General features: G+C 39.2%; 1 protein-coding gene across 3 annotated transcripts in view; it reads right to left on the bottom strand.

Annotated features, from left to right (window-relative positions):
• Positions 1 to 13,048: 13,048 nt before the first annotated feature.
• spg (dedicator of cytokinesis spg) overlaps positions 13,049 to 23,881 on the bottom strand; it is a 150,233-nt gene continuing 139,400 nt past the window's right edge. For all 3 annotated transcript variants that reach the window (XM_019044183.2, XM_019044182.2, XM_019044184.2), the window contains one exon: positions 13,049 to 23,848. In XM_019044183.2, the coding sequence (XP_018899728.2) occupies positions 23,742 to 23,848 (107 nt within the window). In that variant the 3' untranslated portion in view covers positions 13,049 to 23,741. The remainder of the gene's footprint in view (positions 23,849 to 23,881) is intronic.

The following is a 23,881-nucleotide window of genomic DNA, read 5'->3' as shown; positions in this document are numbered from 1 at the left end:
TGGAATACTTTTCGAGACATTAATTTGCGAGAATAGTATTATAACATGCACGGAAAACTAATTCGAGACATACAGGTTTCGGGGACTCGAATTCTCATTGGACTTAGTAGTATTATTATGATTAGCTAGGGGGATTTCTTTTAGACTTGTACGATATTTATCTAACCAGGCTTTAGATGGGAGCTCGTCTTCAAACGGGTTGGCTTTAGATTTTTTTCGAGTTCGGGAAGGAGATGCCACTATTTCTGAATAAGGTCTGGTTAGGTCTTTCATTGAGTATTGATAATTACCTATTTCCATAGAATCTTTGGCTGTCAGATTAGTAAATTTATTTTTCAGTTCAGGGAAGTTAGATAAATGACTGTTGTCTATATTAGTTGATTCGGCTGTTCTAGTATTCTTTTGAATTTCTTCAATCCTCGATGTTAGATTTACTTCCAATTCTTTTTCATATGTATTAAGTAATTTTTGAGCTGCTTTGAAGTTAAGGTCATATGTGGCCATACATTTTTTAATGAGCTTTTGTTTGCGCATTTCAGGGCAAATTGGAGAGAAAGTTTGATGATTTTCCTTTCAATGGAAACATTTTAGGGTATTAGGGCAGATTTCTTGGCCCGCATGTATTTCACTACATTTGTTGCAATGTGACTGACTTTTACAGATTAGGGAATCTTTGAAATAAGCTCTGTGTCCATAATTTAAGCAATTAGTACAGTTTACAATGCTATAAATGTACGGTGAGGTAGAGCACCTGGAGTAAAAGATATATAACTGACCAATTTTTATATGACTTCCAGAGAATGAGTGTAACCGCCCCACAGCCCCACAATATTTTTTTTGTTTCAAAGTTTCTTTATTAAACTAAATGCTTATCAGCTAAGACAAAGTTTTAGATACCAAATAAATGGCGTTACATATAAATATAGGGATAAGATAACATTGAAGAATAGAAGATTACAGAAGGAAGTACCGGAAGGGCAATAATGCATAACATCAGCACTCACTCCTAAATTCCAAACAAGTTGGAAACGACAGAAGGTAAAAAGATCAAAGAATTAAAGAACTAACGATAAGAAAGTAACCGGGGAACCATTAAGAAGGGTCCAAGGCGTTAATCACTAAAGTCTTAACCGTAAGAATGTCTTTAACATATCTTTTAATTCTAGTCCAAGTTGACAAGTTTTTCAAGATTATTCGCTGGAAGTTTTCAACACAAAATTCTTCGTCCAGATCAGCCTCAAGTTCAAGTCTAGTTCTTACAAATCTGTCACAGTCAAAGAACGTGTGTCGAGCGTCATCAATCACTTCTCTTGGGCAGAAAACGCAGTTCGGACTTCGGGCTAGGTTAAACCTGAAGAGGTAGTGTCTGAAATTTCCAGAGAAAAGAGTCCGTTTCCATCCTGTTGCTGCTATAGATCCACTCTTCGATGTTAGGGATTAGCTTCTTGAACCAGGCGTCCTTAGATGGAGATGAGGAGAGTCAAAGGTCGCACCATTTATGCACAATGTCCTGCTTTATTTCCACAAAGCTGCTTGCTTTTTCTGCTTTTTTTTTTTTTTTTACAATATTGGAACCGGATACCTACAGTTACTCTTTTTTGAAAATCCCCTTAGCGAATGGTGATACTAAACAGGGAGGAAACACAACGGAGTGTTTCATATCATAGAAAGTTCATTTCTCACAAATGAAGGAACATGCCATTTCCATTCCGCATATTCGATTTCAGTGCAAGGATAATATTCGTTATATGATTCTCTCCAGCGCTTCCTGCCAACCTCGAACCATGCGAAGTCGTTGTTGGACACGGTGAAAAGGAAATTCGTAGGAGAAGTGATGAGAAGAGAAATTTGTAGGAGGAGTACAAGTTGCGGCCAGTCTGGGTGAATTTGATGTTGTGAACGCTTTTCAAAACCTGGACGTGCAATGAAACGTGTTGAAATGTATCAGCGCCCTTGTTTTTGCGTGCCACCACCAATTCATCTTCTCCTCCTTCACTATCTGGATGAACGGATATATTTCCAACTTCACTGTGGCATAGCCAATTTCCCCTGGCGTTTGAAACTTTAACTGGTGTTCTCCCTCCGCGTGACAAGTATAATGCGAGATTACTCCATCGCGTTCTGCTGACAGTTGCTGGCACAATGCTGCAGTTACAATGCACTGGCGAGAAAGCCACTTTCCATATAGTCCTCTGATGGTCTTTGTGACGTAGCATCTACATGTGGAATTTGCGTATTCGCACACGTGGACAGCATGGATGTGCATGCCGTGGGATGCGATGAAGCAGAGGGCGGATCTAATCCGAGCCAGAGATCGCACCAGGCACTTTTCAGGTTCGATTCCAGCTCTGATTTTTTAAGTGTCGTGTAGAATGGTTCTTTTGTTAAAACAATCAGCAAATCCTTCCATCCACAGTCTATAAGGTTCCTCCCATCTTTTTTCAATTGTTTCATCTGCACAACTGTGAATCTTTGTATCTTCCGTCTTTTTTGTAGAGAATTCAGTTTTTCAAGTAAAAGTTGTTAGATTTTCTTTTTTGGGATTTTGTGTAATTTTCTGGGTTTTGTAGGGCACTGATAATTTCTAACAGTGAACTGTCTTTCCGTTGTTCAGCAGCAATGTCTAAAGAGGTAAGATCTAGTTTAGATGCATCAGGGGTTTTTCCATATTTTAGTGTTGCACTTTTAACTATGTGCTTATTATCCGTGGGTATCTCATATAAGTCGGCTGGATATTTTGATAAGTAATCTGCAAATTCATTTTTTGATCTGGGAATCCACTTTAATGTGTAGTTGAAATCTAAAAGTTTCAGCATGAGCTTTGTCATGCGCATGTTTGGTGATTCCATAGTTTGAAGATATGAGAGTCCTTGGTTATTTGTGAATATAGTGACTGGAGTGCTCCATATGAGGCTTTTACATTTCTGGAGTCCGTAGACTATGGCCGTGAGTTCACGCTCAGGGGTAGAATGAATGTGCTCGGCTTCGTTAATGAAAAAAGAGAAAATGTTCTCAACTCTGTAAATCAAATTCTACAGCTAGTGATTGATCAAATGAGGATGTTTCTCTTGCACAGTATTATTCTCAGTCAGCACAATTATTGCTCCAATGAGCATCTATCTGAAAGCAGGTTTGAGATGTAACAGTGTAGTATGATTAAATTAACAAGAGTGACCAGTGATACTTCGTAATACTCATAAGGATGCATAAAGTTTTAAGGTTATAAGCACATTAGTCCGAATGACTATAAAAAAAATCTTTACCTCGTATTTCACAAAAGTTTTTAGGATTCATACAATATCAAAAAAAATAAAATAAAGAAATTCGAATATATACACATGAGCTATGCCTTGAAAATATTGAAATTAATTAGAGTAATCTGATTATCTCTAATAAAGTAACGAAGTTCTTTAATTTTTTTTGTAGACAGTTCTAATCTTCTTCTTTGTCCTCGGAAAAATAACCATCGTCTAATCCGTAGACCAAAGTGGTTAGGAACGATTGGATTTTTAAACTTTCGATCTCCATTTGCACAGGTTCCTCGCCAGGGAAGGTATCTTCGTACCACTCGAAAATTTCGTTGGCAATCTCCATATCTCTATCCTCTTCGTATCTTGCATATGAGATGTTTTCAAATTCATCTATCAACTGTCTGGGTTGGAGGGTATTTTTCGTCAAAAATAACTCCTCCAATTTAACAATTAAGATCGAGTCATTTGCCATATCCGGTTGATGTTTGGTTAAATGGATGAGTAATTTCTACCATTGTGCCATCCCTTTAAGCCTGACTGTCTAAATTCTCTGGTCCGTTGCTGGATGAGCAAAATCCAAAAGAAAAAAAGGCTTAAGCGGTGCGGCTGAGAAGATCTCGAAAAGCTGAGAACAACTCAAAGCGCTGGCAAAACAGGAACTGGTTCGCAAGGCGAAGCTCAAGTCGAGAGCTCCCGAAAAATGCAGTTTTTGGAAGATCCCGCTAGGGAGGGCAGAGGTCGCGACCCTGACCAATCAGGAGCGACGACCCCCCTAATGAAATCTGTGACGTAGCGTTTACTTCGCTGCTCTTCCCCTCTCTCCCCCCTCTCCAAAGCGGCGCGCTCATTCTCCCCCCCTTAAAATGACGACAAGTCATTTTAACTACCAAAGACTACACGGCGACGGCGGAAAAGGCTCCCAACTCAAGGGCATAAAAAGCCGCATTTTCTGCATACATTTCCTTTCCGACATTTTAATGGGCCGTGTCCAAATTCAAAACATTTTGGACATTGAGAAATGTAGATAATTGGTGTGATCAAGATCGTACCCCAGTTTTCGCATTTGGAATAGAATGTTCTCTTCCTTGTGATCTTCTCAAGTAGAGGAGACCTTACTCTCATGTACACGATCATTTTTGATTTTTCCACGAAACTGTTCACTTTTCTGAAGATGGTAGCGTTTTGATTAAGATTCTCCTTTGTGAGGCTTGGGTCGTTCATATTGTCTAGTATAAGACTGTATATTTGTTCATCTGATACAGTGTTTCTGAGACCCGTAATTTTCATAACTTCAGATTGCGTACTTAAGGCTGATGTTATGTTTTCTTCTGCAGTCCATTTTTTGAGTTCATTCTCCAAGCTGACTTTAAGTGATTCTCTGTCATCCGTTGTTCCTTCGATCCTGACGCTCTTTTTATCACTGAGGATAGAATTTCTGATCACTTTCGTATTCATAAATGTGCTGGAGATTTCTACAAATTTATTGAGGAGTTCTTGAGTTTTGGGGATTTTCCTTGGTGAGTGTAGAGTCATAATAAAGTTATTCTTGCTTTTTGCTGCGATTTGATTTGCGTGGTCGATTTTAGCGAGAGTACTTCCATATGAGGCTTTCTCCGTTTTGGCTTCTTTCTTTTGTTGAAGTTCCAGCGATTGGACTGTCTTGTCTACCTTGTTCATCTTGTTTTCAAGGATGTTTGTGTTCTTCATTAAAGTTTTATTGATTTCTTTAATGAGGCTAAGAGTATCATCGACTTTTTTGGATGTCCTCTTGTTGTCATCCTTTATAGCCTGTATTTCCTTGTTGATGCTGTGCTGATCCATGTCCTTGCTCGATGTTGCTCCAGAATTCTGAAATCTTGTATAGAACTCAATAATTTGAACGAAATCTTGCTTCTTCATGTTGAGTTTTTTACAAATTTGCTCATCTTTGAACGCGTTCCAAATGTCTTCTTTAGGGTTTCTTTCCTCTTTGGATGTTGCATGCTTTTCATTTTCCGGTGGAGTGACAGTGCTCTTGGGGACCTGTGAATTAAGGTGATTCGTCAAGCTCAAAAGAAGTGGTCGAACTGGCATGCGATATATCGCATCTTTTAGGTCAAAAATCTCGGCAGATTTTGAATTTTCAGTAAAGAAAAGGACGATAGCCCCTGCGCATGAGCCTAAAGAATCATTCTAAACCTTAAAATCGGCAAAATTCAGAGAAATGAAAACAGGATAGTGTTTGGAAAAAAACCTCGCATTCGATTCAGCTATCGATTTCGGTATCGAATGCAAGGGTTTTTTCCAAACTCAATCCTGTTTTCATTTCTCTGAATTTTGCCGATTTTTGGGTTTAGAATGATTCTTCAGGCTCATGCGCAGGGGCTATCGTCCTTTTTTTTGCTGAAAATTCAAAATCTGCCGAGATTTTTTACCTAAAAGATGCGATATATCGCATGCCAGTTCGACCACGTCACTTGAGCTTGACAAATCACCTTAAGAGGGATATTTTGATTACTTTCTTGCTGTGGTGCAGTCTTGAGTTTTTTTGGGATTTTAGTGTTTGAAATGCTTGATTTTCTGCTCTGAGGCTGACTATTAGGGTTACTGCTGTTTGTATTCGAGTTCTTCCTTCTGTGACTCACAAGTGTGATTCCATCATTGTCGGTTTTCTTTGGATTTTTGTTCATCCAGCTGATGATATTGCCGTCCTTCCATTTTTTGGAAGTTTGGGTCAGGTCTGAGTCGCTGAAGCTCCTGTTGAGTTCTGAACTTGATGCATTCCTTTTCCTGTGTAAATCTTCCTCTATGTCCATAGGTTGTGCGAGGCCGGTTGGTGTGGATGTTCTAAATTGAGCGGCAATCTTTGGATCGTAGTATGAGAGCTTTTGAGTGAGCATTTCTTTTTTGCATTCAAGTTCGTCAACTTGTCGCTTAATTTCATTCCGCTTTTCTTCTACCATGTTTTTGTCCTTTGTTGAATCAGAAAGGCTGGCAAGTTGCAAAGGCAAGTTGCAGGCTGATTTTATTGATTTCCTGTTCCAACTCAAGGTCCCTGCTACTTATGATTCTAGTATCTTGTTCCACTTCGAGGTTTCCAATATTTCGGGGGTCGTTTTCCGGAAAATCGCTGGTCGAGTCTTCTGTAACGCCCTCAATTGTGATAGTGACAGCGCTACGTTTTTGAGTATTTCCGATTTTTTTTTTTTTTTTTTTTTTTTTTTTTGCACTCCGTTTGCACAGGTTCCTCGCCAGGGAAGGTATCTTCGTACCACTCGAAAATTTCGTTGGCAATCTCCATATCTCTATCCTCTTCGTATCTTGCATATGAGATGTTTTCAAATTCATCTATCAACTGTCTGGGTTGGAGGGTATTTTTCGTCAAAAATAACTCCTCCAATTTAACAATTAAGATCGAGTCATTTGCCATATCCGGTTGATGTTTGGTTAAATGGATGAGTAATTTCTACCATTGTGCCATCCCTTTAAGCCTGACTGTCTAAATTCTCTGGTCCGTTGCTGGATGAGCAAAATCCAAAAGAAAAAAAGGCTTAAGCGGTGCGGCTGAGAAGATCTCGAAAAGCTGAGAACAACTCAAAGCGCTGGCAAAACAGGAACTGGTTCGCAAGGCGAAGCTCAAGTCGAGAGCTCCCGAAAAATGCAGTTTTTGGAAGATCCCGCTAGGGAGGGCAGAGGTCGCGACCCTGACCAATCAGGAGCGACGACCCCCCTAATGAAATCTGTGACGTAGCGTTTACTTCGCTGCTCTTCCCCTCTCTCCCCCCTCTCCAAAGCGGCGCGCTCATTCTCCCCCCCTTAAAATGACGACAAGTCATTTTAACTACCAAAGACTACACGGCGACGGCGGAAAAGGCTCCCAACTCAAGGGCATAAAAAGCCGCATTTTCTGCATACATTTCCTTTCCGACATTTTAATGGGCCGTGTCCAAATTCAAAACATTTTGGACATTGAGAAATGTAGATAATTGGTGTGATCAAGATCGTACCCCAGTTTTCGCATTTGGAATAGAATGTTCTCTTCCTTGTGATCTTCTCAAGTAGAGGAGACCTTACTCTCATGTACACGATCATTTTTGATTTTTCCACGAAACTGTTCACTTTTCTGAAGATGGTAGCGTTTTGATTAAGATTCTCCTTTGTGAGGCTTGGGTCGTTCATATTGTCTAGTATAAGACTGTATATTTGTTCATCTGATACAGTGTTTCTGAGACCCGTAATTTTCATAACTTCAGATTGCGTACTTAAGGCTGATGTTATGTTTTCTTCTGCAGTCCATTTTTTGAGTTCATTCTCCAAGCTGACTTTAAGTGATTCTCTGTCATCCGTTGTTCCTTCGATCCTGACGCTCTTTTTATCACTGAGGATAGAATTTCTGATCACTTTCGTATTCATAAATGTGCTGGAGATTTCTACAAATTTATTGAGGAGTTCTTGAGTTTTGGGGATTTTCCTTGGTGAGTGTAGAGTCATAATAAAGTTATTCTTGCTTTTTGCTGCGATTTGATTTGCGTGGTCGATTTTAGCGAGAGTACTTCCATATGAGGCTTTCTCCGTTTTGGCTTCTTTCTTTTGTTGAAGTTCCAGCGATTGGACTGTCTTGTCTACCTTGTTCATCTTGTTTTCAAGGATGTTTGTGTTCTTCATTAAAGTTTTATTGATTTCTTTAATGAGGCTAAGAGTATCATCGACTTTTTTGGATGTCCTCTTGTTGTCATCCTTTATAGCCTGTATTTCCTTGTTGATGCTGTGCTGATCCATGTCCTTGCTCGATGTTGCTCCAGAATTCTGAAATCTTGTATAGAACTCAATAATTTGAACGAAATCTTGCTTCTTCATGTTGAGTTTTTTACAAATTTGCTCATCTTTGAACGCGTTCCAAATGTCTTCTTTAGGGTTGTTGCATTTCCTTCGTCGTCAATGAACAGTAGACTGGCTCCTTCTACTGTATGCGGCTGCTCTACGAAGGCGGAACTACAGCTTCCACCTGGAGGCATTTGTGATAAGTCGCTGCTGCCGGTGGAAGATTGCGGTGGCGGAGCCTGCTTTTCGATACGTCCTACTCCACTCGTTTCGGGTGTGATTCCGATGGTACTCGTGGTTTTTTCGCCACAATTGTTGTTTGCAATTTGCAAAAAACAAATTGTTGTTTGCGAGTAGGATACGCATGCGTAGAATCGATATCCATCATATAGGACGCTACCGACGTTGGCGCTGCTTAGCCTCAAGTAGTACCGCCGGTACACCGTCTGCGGCATCATTGCTATTAGATGGCACGACATTAGATAGGGACGACAAGTCATTTTAACTACCAAAGACTACACGGCAACGGCGGAAAAGGCTCCCAACTCAAGGGCATAAAAAGGAGAACAATACCTCGTTGAGGCATAAAAAAAGTGCAAAAGGTGTTAAAATGGCGTGGCGTAATGAAAGGCGTTAAAATGGCGTGGCGTAATGAAAGTCATTAAATTAGCGTGGCGTAAGGAAAGTCATTAAATTGGCGTGGCGTAATGAAAGTCGTTCTGACATCTCACAGCGAGATGTCAGAGTCAAACTGGAGGTCCTCCTCTGGGTCACCAAGTCACAGCCGCTCCGTATCGATGTCCCAGTGAAGGAGGTCATCCAAATTTGGGAAGCGGTTCGGAGCGGGAGAGGTTTTCTCAAAAGAAGAGCTGTATCGGGGCAAACCCCTGGCCCTCCCGACAGTCTGTCGAGCTCTTAAGCGCCCCTCGGTAAGGTGTGGTGTTTCCTCACCTTGAAGCGGCTGAGGCTGGTAGCCGATGGTAGCCGATGGCAAGGCTATGGAAGTAGAGGCTGCTGTTGAGGTAGAGGGTGCTGTTGAGGTAGGGGCTGCTGTTGAGGAAGAGGCCGCTGATGAGGCTGCTGTTGAGGATGCGTCCATCAAGGCTGGTTGTCTTCCGGAACCGGTAGATGGGGGACATTGAATGTCCCCATAGGTCGAACATCTTGCGGGAATCCCACCAGGTCCCTCGTGTAACAAGGTGTTATGTCTCCTTCCACATTTCGGCGCCGCGCAGCGCTTGGGAGAGTTGCAGAAACTCAAACTGTGAGTAGAGAGACAATTTGGGCAACGCCCTCGCTGGCGTTCCGAGGTCCGTTCCATGTGTTTTAGTTACTCAATGCTTAGGTAGTCGATGAGTTGCAAAAATTTCAATTTCATCATGGTTGTCCTCTGGAAGGTGGTTGGTGATACAGCTGAAGGTGGAGTTTGGCCGGAGCGGTTCGGCTTCCTCTCTTTTTTGCTCTTCGGTTGGCGCTGGATGGTCTGGTCTGAGCGATGGTCCTTCAGTGCGTATCTTCTTCCAAAAAAAAACTGGAGCGCTTCAGTGCGGCTTCGGCCGACCCTTCACTGTATATCCCCAGTGGTCAAGGAAAGAAAATCGCGGCGTGGTTGCACTGGGCGTAGGTAGGCACGGGGGTTCGCCTTTGGGTGCTTATTAAGTTTAATCACCCCACCCCTGACACCAAATTTTTTAATGAGCGAAGGGGGAAAGAAAATCTATAGGAGAGGTAATTGGCAAAAGAAATTATAAAAATCGGAAAGTGCGGTAAAATACAGGTATAATATGAATAGATGGATGGACAAAATCAGAATATAAAAAAAATGAACAAAATCGGGACAAAAATAAAAATAAAAATCTGGATGGTGAAACAGAGCAAAAGAGTCAAGTCGGGGAGAAAAATATAAGGACCGGGTATCTCGCAATAATTGAAAGTACTTCTTGAAATTTGTAATCCTTCCTAATTTTACAGCGGATTTTACACAAAAATGATGTAATGATAAGAAACGAAAATCTTTTGAAGTTCTAAGACTCGACTTCCTTTCCATCGGATTGGATAGCTCGAACCCAGAGACTTCAGCCAGACAGACCGAACCGCGCAACTTCAGTCGGCATAAGGAATTACAAATTTGCTGAGTAAAATCCGCCGATTACAAAAATTTAATGATTAGAAACGAAAATCTTTTGAAGCTCTGGGACTCAACTTCCATTCCATCGGATTGGATAGCTATAACCCAAAAACTTCAGGCAGCAAGCCTACAAAAACTTAAGGCAGACTGCTTGCCATCATGCTCCAGAGAGTGAGAAGACCGCACCGGTTGAGGTGAATTCCATCTGGTGCTCCTGAATAGAAGGTCTCCTCAAAGTAGGTCAGTGTGCTCCCATTGAACCTCTGCAGGGGGAAACATACGAAAGTCTCAAGAAGTTGCAGATTCTCTGCTCCATGGAATGAATTTAGCCACTCATTAATACGTTCGATTGCATACCACTTAGTGTGAAATCTGGGGATGGAGGAATCTTGATGATCCGAACGTTCACAAAAACCTTTCTACACTGATGATTATTTTGTACTCATACTTATTGAATTGAGAGTTACATTCAATGGATCTGAGGTCATTTGAACAAAGGAAAATATATACCACATATCGCTGTCTATTTAACCAAATAAATTCCTTATTTTCGTCTATGAAATGGTTCAATCTTTCACTAGCTTCAGCCACATTCAATCCACTTTTAACGAAATTTACACACATTTCGGGGAGAAATTCAATTAATTTTTACAATCGTTCAAAATGACTGTCACCTAATAAAACTATTAAATTGTTTGACATTTTTTAAAAAATAATTGGAACACTTCCCGAAAAAAGGCAGAAACAAACTTTTGGAACAGTTGCTCACATGGAAGCTGACACTATTGAAAGCAGGAAGAAAAAACTTTAAGAAAATAATTGGACAAAAACGTTTTAGCTGGGCAAAAATTAAAAAATCTGGGGGGGGGGGGGGAACAGGACACAGACAATGAGCAGACAAGACAACTGAAAGCTTCTGCTACTCCGCACTTAATCAGTGATGCGCAATGAACTGATCGCTGAAAGATCCGCGGCCGCGGATGATGGAATACCGCACGAGGGGAGAGAAGATAAAAGAGTTCTGGTACTTATCAAAGCACTGCACTCTTATCACGAACATGTGTGGCTTTAACAGATTTCATGACAAACAATCAAATATGAGAAGAGTTGTGCTCACAAACGGCACACAAGATTCTTTCCCTGTAACGTGGATTGACTTCTAGAACTTTGAATTTTTTCCAAGTCTGGTCAAAATCATGGTGTATGGATTCCATGGCCTGCTCACTGAAATAACCCAAATCTCGCCCATGCCTTCTGCAGAAATCAATCACATGGAAGAAGACGGCATTAATCTTAGTTGTGATAGGGATATCTAAGCTTGACTAACAATCTTTGAACAGATCAATGATCTCGGCATAATTTTCCTTCAACTTTACTGAAAAGCAAGAGTCTACTACTTCTTTAAACCTCTGTACGACTTCTACGTACTTTAAACAACCAAGTGAATCTCGCCTCAAAATATCAACTTTTTGAAGAAGGATATTGCAAGAATTTCCATTGAATGCTGGCAAGCCATGTGTCATCGCGCGATTGACATGACAATTTTTTGACCATCTTTCTGCATCTTCTTAGAACTCCTGATACATATGATTGTAAATCGTGTTTACTGTTCCCACCAGGAGATGTAGTTCTAGAGGACGAATGAGATTAATGATCAGAAAATCCTCATAAGCATTGAAAATTCGAGGATGAACGCAGTTTTGAAATTTCTTGGCATCTTTCTTCTTTGCACCCATTCAACCCACTGTGAATAATTGTGCATACAACTACCCATTGTTCTATATGCCTCTGATTCATGCAACCTTGTTTTGTCGGCTTCACACCAAGTGCATGGATTACTTGAAGAATGCAACATAATTCCAACCAAAATATTTGCCAGTTTAAGATCTGCGGTAATGGTTCCATCGAAACTACTTATTGACAATTTTCTCCATAAAATGGAGATATCTTCGTAATTTTCTTGCATATGTAGGGCGATGGCTAGGATCAAAGCTTTTTTTCTTCACTCCTGAGGCCCTGAATTTTTTACCTTGGATTCCATTCTTGTATGGTTGCTGTTTTTTCATGTGTTCCTCCGAACTGTTTCTTTCATTTTCAGTACGGAGCGAAGCGGAGCGAGCGAGAAAGAAAAAAAAAATCTCCAACTGAACGCCCGGCTCCTCCAAGGAACGGATACACCTGCAATCAAAACATTCAAAGACACAACACAAGAAATAATCTCTTACGTAATAATCTTATATTATAATAAGGATCGATTAATAAAGCATAATTCCCTCGACAGTCACGCAACCTTATTCTGCCCCTTTACCGACTACCCTCGCCGAAGCATCTACGTGCAATAAACTAAGTATTCAACTTACTTTGCAGGCGTTGCGCTGCTTACGCCGAGACTACCGCCCGACGACCCGCTGGTCCTTTTGACCGCCCTAGCTCTCTCTGCTTTGGCCTCAAGCAGCATACCGATCGTCTGGGACATCTGGTCTCCTAGGGAGATATCTCCGTCGCGATAAGCTTCCACCTGGATTCGGATGGCTTCCTCCAGATTGGCCTCGCAGCTCCTGACGACGTCTCGATTAGAATCCGACATCTGGGAACGGGAAATAGAAATAATTAACTCACTTAAGTTTATCATAAATCATTTCACCATACATTACGATTTCATGCAATGATAAAACCGATGGTAATAATAATAATAATAATAATAATAATAATAATAACATCAATAATAATAGTAATCAGTCTGCAGGGAGGACTGCCTACGGTCTGGGGTATCGACGCACCTCCTTTCCCGAGTTACTCTGGACGCACACCATGAGTGCCAAGGAGTACTTAATGAAAAGCCCAACCCGGGGTGTCATGAGAACCGTGCCAGTTTCATTTTCAAGTACAGATACGATACTTTTAAAAATCCCTTTCCTGCACCAATTCCAAATTTTAAGCGCACGGAGGTCAATTCGAGTTTATCTTTTATGAAGTCAAGGAAACTCTGCAGGTCTTTAAAATGAACCAACGGATCAGGACATGCTACTTCTGAGTCTTTTTTCATATGAATGAATTGCATTTCATCAACGTCCACAAAATTATCGACCTGATGGGTTAGGTGCTTCAGTTTCAAGTTACTTTCTACAACTTTTCTGTTTTTTGTTGTAGTTCGAATAGCAGTGGCTACTAGGGCGAGTCAAAAAACATCGACTTTCGAATTTCAAAAACGTATAGGGGGGAAAAGTTGCGCCTAGGCATCAATCTTAAGTGTGCCAAAGCGTTCCTCGAAAAAAAAATATCTTGGGGTGCCTCTTCGGCAATTTGTGTCAAAAAATCACGCAATTCAAGCTGTTTTCCCCGATTCCGTCGCACTGTTTAAGCATGATGGAGATTGGCTAGAGCCCTGATTTTTGGAGTATTAACTCACTTCTAGTAGTCATTTAAGGTATGCTAATTAGTTTTTGGATCAACATATTTTTTGTGCCCCCCACATGCCCTTAAAAATGCAAAAAACGCGATTGCGGCCGAATGCGCATCGTATATTTCAACGATTTCATCGATTTTTTAGGTGATTTTGGCAACCACGCAAAAAGTCAATTTTTGGTTTTTATAAACTATTCATGTAGGTGATTCGGGGAAAATATTGGTTTTTTGGATGCGGGCAGTTTTTCACCCATTTGCAAGCTCACAGTTAGGCCGAATCGTTCGATTTAGTCGAAATCACATAGATTTTCGCCATTTTTTTGCACGCCTTGGCAAGCATGTAAAAAATCGGGCTTTCAATTTTCGTAGACTCTTTTTATAGTAGAATAAGAGGATATAATAATTATTTTGCTCGGGGATGTTTTTGTACCTCCGCGGAGCCCTTACCAAGCCAGAAAAACACGATTTTTAGCGACTTTTCAGCGATTTTTGACGATGTTTTTCAGTGACTTGGCAACCACGCAAAAAATCGACCCTTCAATTTTCAGAGACACTTTTCATTGCAAAATAAGATCCCGTAAAACGTTTTTCGTTTAGGTTATTTTTTGTACCTACTCAGAGGCAAGAAAGACATGACTCTTGACTCCCATTCACTTTAAAAATCTTAAATATTTCAACTCTTTTGTTTACGTATTTGAGCTGTTATTGATACGAGAATTCACAAAAATTAATAATTAAACGTTCATTTACTCAAGGAATGCTTACTTTACTGTATTTCAATTTTAATTTCATTACAAATCATTGAATTTATCATTAATATTCAAGTTCATTACCTCTTATTGGGATGTGCTTGGGCCAGCTCTTGGTTCTGCAGATCTATGTGTTGATTGCCCCAGACCTCTAGCAAATACTTTAGCTCTGATGTATCCATCTCTGGCCTCTGCACCATAAACTTTGATGGCTGCATCAGTGACTAGTTTTACTCCTCTTTCGACTGCTTGCGTGTGACAGGGGAAAGGCTCATACCTTCTTTCATCTGAGGTCACCAACCGTCTTAAATCCGTATTACTAAGATGATTCAGAAGGGGAGGTGGCGTAACTTTTGTTCCTTTCCAATTTATCATCCGATGATAAGCTCCTGCTTTGAAGTTAAGTTTCGGCACTGAAAAATTTCGGATCTGGTCCTTTGGGTGGATTTTTCTTGCTTTAATGATAAGATTCACTGCCTTTCGTCTGATTTGTTCATCATCATCAACCAGCATTGTTAGCAGAAGATTTTCGGGGTGTGCAAAATATGAATTACGTTGAATTACTGGGTCGATCACCTTCTTCAACTTCTTAGGCAAGTAGCGAGAGAAGTTGATAGCCCGAAAAACATGCATGCCGCCATTGGAACACGAGGACTCTTTTTTTATGAGAAACCATAACGGAGCATACACTTTCATTATGAACGTGGCAAGAGTAATTAAATTTTCACTGAGTTCCTCTGTGGAGATATAAAGTCTTAACACTCTGTTTGCACATGTTAACCACCGAACTTTTCCTAGCTTTCCTGGACTTCTATACCGTAGACTGTCAGGGCACTGACCGAGGGAAACAGCTGAGCAAATATCCAATAAATATCTTTGATCACTACTTAGGTCTTTTGATTCAATATCTGGCAAATATGTTGCAGGGATCGGTTCGAAACGAACAATGAGTAATCTCTCGCAGTCTTCTAATGCTTTACCGATTGGTCCAGAGTAAGAATTAGGACTCTTTCTCGTACCGTCTAAATGCTCGAAGAGATGCTGAAATGGCAACTCGTTGCCGTGGAGCATACAAACGCACCACTGTACCGGACGCCCGAGCATCTCCTCAAGACGTCTGTTGTTGACGCCATGATTTACCCCCGTGTTCGTATTGGTGCCGTCACACCCCAAACATTGTACTTTATCCAAGTCAACTTCTTTTGACTTTAAATATGTCCAAATTGCGTCTGAAATCGCCTCTGCTTTGCCGGACGAGGGCGAGACGTGGCCAAGATAATTATTCCCTGGCTCTTGAAGGAGGACATAGTGGTCTTCTTTAATGGTTCGCTGTGATGCGTAAACAAAAGAGTTGAAATATTTAAGATTTTTAAAGTGAATGGGAGTCAAGAGTCATGTCTTTCTTGCCTCTGAGTAGGTACAAAAAATAACCTAAACGAAAAACGTTTTACGGGATCTTATTTTGCAATGAAAAGTGTCTCTGAAAATTGAAGGGTCGATTTTTTGCGTGGTTGCCAAGTCACTGAAAAACATCGTCAAAAATCGCTGAAAAGTCGCTAAAAATCGTGTTTTTCTGGCTTGGTAAGGGCTCCGCGGAGGTACAGAAACATCCCCGAGCAAAATAATTATTATATCCTCTTATTCTACTATAAAAAGAGTCTACGAAAATTGAAAGCCCGATTTTTTACATGCTTGCCAAGGCGTGCAAAAAAATGGCGAAAATCTATATGATTTCGACTAAATCGAACGATTCGGCCTAACTGTGAGCTTGCAAATGGGTGAAAAACTGCCCGCATCCAAAAAACCAATATTTTCCCCGAATCACCTACATGAATAGTTTATAAAAACCAAAAATTGACTTTTTGCGTGGTTGCCAAAATCACCTAAAAAATCGATGAAATCGTTGAAATATACGATGCGCATTCGGCCGCAATCGCGTTTTTTGCATTTTTAAGGGCATGTGGGGGGCACAAAAAATATGTTGATCCAAAAACTAATTAGCATACCTTAAATGACTACTAGAAGTGAGTTAATACTCCAAAAATCAGGGCTCTAGCCAATCTCCATCATGCTTAAACAGTGCGACGGAATCGGGGAAAACAGCTTGAATTGCGTGATTTTTTGACACAAATTGCCGAAGAGGCACCCCAAGATATTTTTTTTTCGAGGAACGCTTTGGCACACTTAAGATTGATGCCTAGGCGCAACTTTTCCCCCCTATACGTTTTTGAAATTCGAAAGTCGATGTTTTTTGACTCGCCCTAGTGGCTACTCCTTCAATGCCTCTACTACTCAGATTTAAGGACGTTTGAATTGTCAAAAAATCTTTTGACTCTCAATGACGTTTTTTTTCCTTGAGGAAGATCTCCTTGTTTTTATCTCAATTTTCAGAGGTTTAGCTTTTAATTGTGTGAGAAAGACTGGTTTTTGTAATGTATTATCATCTTCGGGTTTTTCCTCCTGTATTTCCTTCAGAAGCCGGGCAGTTAACTGTTGTTTACTTTTTGCACCGGAGGCATCATTAAGTGCTGTTGAAATGTTCCTCAACAACGATGATTTGTTGCATCTGTGCTGGACTCCTCGTTTCAGAGTGGTGAGACATGTACTGTACCGTCTTTCGATTTTGCCCCCCTTCACAACGCGTCCCACACCTGAGGTTGAAGATTCGATTGCTGAGTTAGCAGGAAAAACTTTGGAACGGGACTCATCCGTTAAGCATTTGCCATTTTGGAAAAATTTGCATCGGGTGGCAACCTTGCAAGACTACAAAGATGGCAATCGCACGGAACATTTTCACCGATAAGTTGTGATCTAGTTTTGATTTTCAGGAAGAAACTTGAGAAATCTGGCTGCTACTCGATTTTATTACCGCGATAAATGTTAGTCATGCTCGTGTTGCATATTACATGGAGCAAACACTCGTTCTCCGGATTTTATGCTGGCACTAAATTCCGAATTTTTCTCTGAAGAGTTTCGTTGATTACTCTAAATCTCCAGTAAACATAGGGAAATGCGATTATTGTCATGAGTTCTTTTGTGACATAACCCCATGTTATGACAGAAAGCTTGTAAAAAATGTAAAAACATTCAATTATTTCGCACAAAGGTAGGGGACAAACCAGGACCGTACTAAGGGCTGGTCATCTATGATGTCAACTGATTCTAATCGATCAGTTTTTCAACAGGCACATCGCACAAATAACTTTGCTCCATCAACAGCATCAAGATAACATACACAGTGATCAGATTCATTCAGTGGGCTGCTATCACGCGAAAAGTAAGGATCTGATAGTACACGCAGTAAGATCAAGGTTCACAGCGCAGGTGCATTGGACGGGAGTGCATCTCGCGGTGAGGAGGGGGGGGGGACTCCTGCTGCATATTTCATAATATCAGCAGCAGTAATGAATGAATTAAAGTAGGATATTTTGGACTCCCAATGTAATAGGGAATTTAAATCGGGGTTGAGTCGAGCTACTCTTTCCTTGGTTGGCTGTACTTGCAGACTTCTGACCACGGTTGTCAAAGTTGTAACGCTGCTTACTAGAAATGAGTCTGGGTTGATACATGATATAGTGGACATGATTGCCATTGGATACTTCCTCTGCTCTCTGATTTCCTGTTTCCATATATCGACAGATTTTGACCACTTTGTCCAGATCAAATTCTTTACCAAGGAGCCTTCCCTGCACAGTTTTGCTGTTGATTCCAACCACTAACCTGTCTCGAATGAGTTCCGATTTAAGGGTACCAAAATCACAATTGTCAGCTAACTTTTTAACCAAAAGAAAGAAAGCTTCGAATTCTTCGACTCTTGTTGACAGCGAGTGTTGATAAAAAACCGCGAATACAGGAGAATTTTCTATGGTTTGATGTAAGAATCAGCTTGTATTATGCTAGAAACTTGGGATTTTCGTGCTTCGGAGAGGTTTAAAGTGTTCAAAAATTCGCAAGCTTCTTCACCAACCATGTTTTTAAAGATTGCAACCTGGACTGCGTCCACTTTTCTACAATGAAAAACGAAAAACGGAAAATTATAAACGAAAAATTAAGTATGAAAGAGCAAAAGTAATGGAACATATTTTAGGTATTTGCATACTTATTTAAAAGTCAATAACATGAATTAATTAAGGAGGTCAAGTAAAGGTTCAACAGTAAGTTGGAGTTCAAGTAAAGGTCATCAAAGGTATGGGAGAGCATCTTTAGCCACATGAAAAGTAACTTTAATCTAGATACCTCGAGATCTACCTACTTACATTCTTTTTCATCATGTTAAGAAAGAGAGTAGCACCATGACCAACTACAGTATCTTGAACTGATCACATGCAACTAACTATCAACAGGAGTTTGCCGTTCAGTCGTGGTTATCTTTAAAGATCAGAGCAATTCTCAAAACCTGTTTCAAAGCATCTGGTATATCTCATCGAAAGAATTTCCATGCTCAACATCCTTGAAGAATTAGTGGAAAGTCTGAACATTTTTTTTCTTTGGTGTAAAATCTTGAATTCAAGAAAAAGTCAGATAATTTTTAAATTTAAGGGAATTTGTCACTCTGATACGGGTTTTCTAAGTGGCATCTGCTAGCTAGATTTTAGTTTTTGTGGTTTAGAAACCAGTAAAATGACTGTGCCAGCTATTTTATATGCAAGCATTTTGTATGTCTTTCTCATTATGTCAATGACAACAGCCGATGCCACTAACAGAGCAGAGCACGTAATACTAGGAAGGTGTCAGGTCTTGGTGTATGACTCGTGAGAATTAGCTAACACTATGATGGTGAGTGTTGTTCATACTTTATAGTTTTGTTAATGTGTTGACATGTTACACAAAGTGCATTAAGATTATATTTTCTAATGCCTTGAACATGATTTGGATTACATTTTGCAATGAGGAACTACTACTTCTGACTCATTTTAGAGCTTGTACAAGTTATTAGTCTTCTCATGCAGATATTTTAAGTATTTGTGCATTCATATTTTCATGTTTTATGGATGAGTCAGAAATATTAGTTCCTCATGTGAAAAATGTAATCCTTTTTGAGCTGTGTAGGTGCCGGTGCCCGACAGTGTACCTGTCATTCGCCATTTTCTCTGAAAGGCGCCTTTTCCCCCAACATGTCTAATGGCTCCTACAAATTTGAAACTTCTTTTCCTTAATGCACTGTGATTTTAGATTATAATTTTGTTTTTACCAAGTTTTCATGACTGGAAATTGTGTTTATTTTTTTACTAAATCATAATGTTTGAAAGAATTTGTTGTTTTCAATTGTCAATCTTGATTTTCCTCTTTCATCAACACTTGCACCCCCTTGTAAAACTGATCCAATTGTTTTACGTCAGAAAATTCGGAAACAGAACAGGAAAACAATTTCACCCATGTATGTAACGATGCTATTACCACTTACTTTTTTGATATTGAAGCCGAAAATAACATATGTCTTTTTCCATTATTCACCAATTGGACGTATTTCTGTCAAACGGAACTATGTGTATTAAGACATGAGCTCTGAGACCCATAAGAATGTATGCGTAACAGGGCTCATGTCATAATGCACATAGTTCCATTTGACAGAAATACGTCCAATGTTACGGAAATCCAACTGGAAAATGCCTTTTCTTTTTTAAGAAGATCGGTGGGTGACTGGGAAAAAGTTGGGATCATTTTCGGATTCTGCATCGCAAAATCAGTGTATGTGCCGCAGCAAGCACTTGAATCAAACAGACTTCATTTTGCAATGCAGAACTACAATTTCTGACCGATTAGTTAAAGTACTTATTTACATGAAAAAAACTAACTGCAAAAATCTAATGGCCGTTAAGTCGTTTCCAAAGTGAGGCGGGTACTGTAATTCCTAATTACAAAATGCGGTCACAGAGTAGTTTTACTAGAATGAATTGGACTGCATTTTGGAATTTGGACTTAAAAATTCTGGCTCATTTAAAAAAACACTTAAGTGCATAGGGAAACTAATGGCACATACGTTGTTTTTAAACCGGGTCTGACTTTATAGTTCCTAATTGCAAAATGTAGTCCAATTAAGCCATTTGACCGGAAAAACCTTGGCATCACAAACAGCAGAAAAAATTTTCAAGCATACAATACATGCGTTCCTATGAGCTGTTACTGCTGAATCCGAAAATAAACTCTCATTCCTCTATCCTGAACCACTTTTCTGGGAAACTAAGTTCTCCCTCAAAAAGCCTATTTTGCAAGGAAAATCCCGAATTTCCCTAAAATAAGGTGCTAACTAGTCTGCTGTAAATTTATCTTTTAAAGTAATCATTGGGAGACTTGCGGAGAAAAATTATCAAAGCTGTTACACATACATAAAGAAAAAAATTTATCTGGTACAAAAATTATTACATCTGACAGGAGATACAAAATAGAAAAGAAGAATTGACTATTATATGAAAGTAAGGACTGGTACAAAATATATAGATGCATAAATATAAAATTACTGTACAAACATTTGTCTGACATAGAAGTGTGCCTTTTTTTTACTGAGAGACAAAGGTTAACAAAAATTTAAACTGGAAAAATAATTTTAAACTGCATTGGAGATTTTGGTTTGAAGAAAAGCAAAAGTAGGAGAGGAGATTTTGGAAGCATGTTTTAAAAAATGTTATTATTGAATTTTTTATATTCTTATCTTTTTCTTACTGTTGGTCACAAATGGAAAAAAAGTATAAAACTGTCAACATATTTACATCGCGATAGGTGATGTGTGCACATTACTTGATTGACGTTCGGTCAAGAAGAAAATCACAATCATCGGAAAATCATCGGTTAAATGTATTTTATTTGACGCAACAATCCGGAACATCTTGTAAGAACCGTATTTTGTTCGGATGTTGTTTATGTTGAGGGGGTGGCCTATTTTTATTTGTTTATTTATTTTGCACAATTTGGCAACGTTTTCGGAACATTGCTTTGAAACAGACGGAACGTCCTCAAAGCATGTTTCGGCAGGGTTGTAACAGGATTTCTAACCTCACTTTAGGCAGCTGCTCTCTCATTGGCTGTGAAAAACTAACACAAATGACTTGTTGCTGGGGCAAACAAAATACGTCTCTTCTTTCATGCACTGCACAAGAAACAGAATCCACATGTTGTCAAAAAGAGGGACAAACTAATTTACTCAGTACAAAAAAAACTGCCAATAATAATTAGGATACAAATCTTGTGTACCTATCATGCACATTTTTACTTTTATATTTTTCAAAAATCGATTCTTTGAAAAAAAAATAATGATTAAAAAATTAGAGCCTTATGGCAAAAATGTAAGATCTTCTACACAATGGCAGACAGTACACTTTATAGCTAAAAATAAAATCTATCAAGTCTTTGGTTCAGTATGGCAAAAAAGTAAAAAACAAAGAGTATTACAACTTAAAGTAGAAACAAATGCGTGACTGGTAAATGTGAATTAATTACAAAATCATTTGAGTAATGGGAGAAGAAAAACAGGTATGGACAAGGAACAAGCTCATTTCTGATTGGCTCTTTTGACGCTAACATCACAGCTCTTAAGAGAAGGCTTTGTGCATGAGGACTGTTATCATGTAAGAGAGAGAAGATCTGACCCCTACATCACAACTTGAGGACTCATCTTTTTTCCATGATGCTTTCCTGCAGTTGCTACTCTACACCTGTTTTCTTCCACCATATTTCGAATCAATTTTTTTTATCTTGTGATCGGGAGCAGTATTGGTTTTTGGTCACCGAATACATAAATGTAAAATAAATGCAATACACTAAGGCGTTTAATGAAATTTAGTAGAAGGGTGTCAGAAGTAAAAAGCTACACTCCCCTACAGGCGATTCAAATTTTTAAAAACTTAAAATAAAGACTGTACGTTGCGAATAGAACATTTTTTTGAGGCTTCTTTGTAATAATAAAGTTTTTCTGACAAAGGCTGTCATCGAATTATTATCAGGTTGTGAGTCTGTAGCCTAAACTAATAGCTTTCAGCCTTATTGTAAATTAAAAAGCAATTTTTGGCACAATTTTCTATCCACTGATCCAGTTTTAGACGTATCTAATTAATTAACATATGTAATTTAATGTTTCCTTTGTCAAAAATAAAAACTTCCCTTCAAGTTAAAGAAGCAGGAAGTATATACTTATGTATCCCTTATAAAAGAGGAATTACTTTCCCTTGAAAGGAGGTTGTGGCAGTAGGAGCAACAAACCATTGACATTTAAATCTGTATAATTTTACGAGCTTTTCAAAGTCAATAGGCTTTCATAATGGAAGACTGCCCCGATTTAATGAAACAGGTGAAAGCATTTGTCAGTTTTAAGTCCTTTTCTCAAGTCTTTCTCGAACTGAACCTCAATGACGACTGAAGTTGCAAACCTCCATGAAGATTTCTAAATGAATAAAACTTATCACTGCAACTTTTGAGGCATCATTATTTGTGAGACTTCCCTCTTGCATAGAAAAACTTATTCACATGATTAAATTTTTTCTGTATGAAAAAAAAATTGCCTGACAAAAAATTTTAATTGTTGACGTTTTAAAACTGATGTAATACATGTACATCTAAAAAATTCACATCTCCTTTCATTTTGAGTTTGTAAAGGGGTTTTCTACCTCAAAAATTTTTCTCTTGTGAAAAATTAAAAGGTAAAGTGGAATTTTGATAAGCCACGGCTTACCAAGTCAGAAACTCGGATTTTTTCTCTGGTCCTGTTGTTCTTATGCATAAAGAATTTCAGGATTTGCCAGAGTTGCTGACAACGTTTTGCTATTAGGAGGCGTACTTTTGAGCACATACTTTCACACAACATTCCTGTTGCACAGCATCCTCATCAATAAAACTTTGCTTTACCCTCAGTGTTTCACAGCCTTTATGCATGATCAGGTTTCATAAATCCAGAAGAAACTCGCTGATTTTCCAATCAACCAAGATCAGCAAATTACCTCTTAAATATGTCTACTTACAAATTTGTGATACATTACTTTTCGTAGGCCTTTTTCCTGGAAAAATCCGATTAATGCTGGAATCGGCATTTTTGGAACTTACGATTAGCCCAAGTCGGACACAACTGCCGTTCCTGAACTTATCCACCTTATCACGATTCCACGGTACATATTAAAATCAGCGCCTAAAATTTGAATCTTCTTTGTATTCCTCGAATGAGGCCATGTTTTTCAACTCTTATTTTTATGCCTTTATCAAACTAGTTCAAAGGAAGGGTCCTGAGTTTTGAACCTGGGTGCTCATTACTAATTCCTCTTTTCATACATAAAATCTGAGCATATAAAAATAAATTCCTTAGATCCTTGGAAAGAATTTCCTGGCATCTAGATAGCAGAAAAAACATCTAAATTAGCTTGTAATTCATTGCTTCAGCTTGAGATTCAGCTTGTATTGGCCGATTTATCATTGACAAACATCCCTTCAGGCAGGATCTTTGACATTTGTAGAATCACTGTTTTGAAGTTTTGGCACGGAGTAGTTTTCAGATGATGCTATACGATTTAGTGTGGAGGAAGACTGGAAATTACCTGGAATAAAAACAGAAAGTTACATTAAGTCTG

This window comes from Bemisia tabaci, chromosome 1 (assembly GCF_918797505.1).
Source record: "Bemisia tabaci chromosome 1, PGI_BMITA_v3".
NCBI lineage: Eukaryota > Metazoa > Arthropoda > Insecta > Hemiptera > Aleyrodidae > Bemisia > Bemisia tabaci.
The sequence above is the reverse complement of the archived record's forward strand: the minus strand, read 5'-3'. Positions and strand labels throughout refer to the sequence as shown.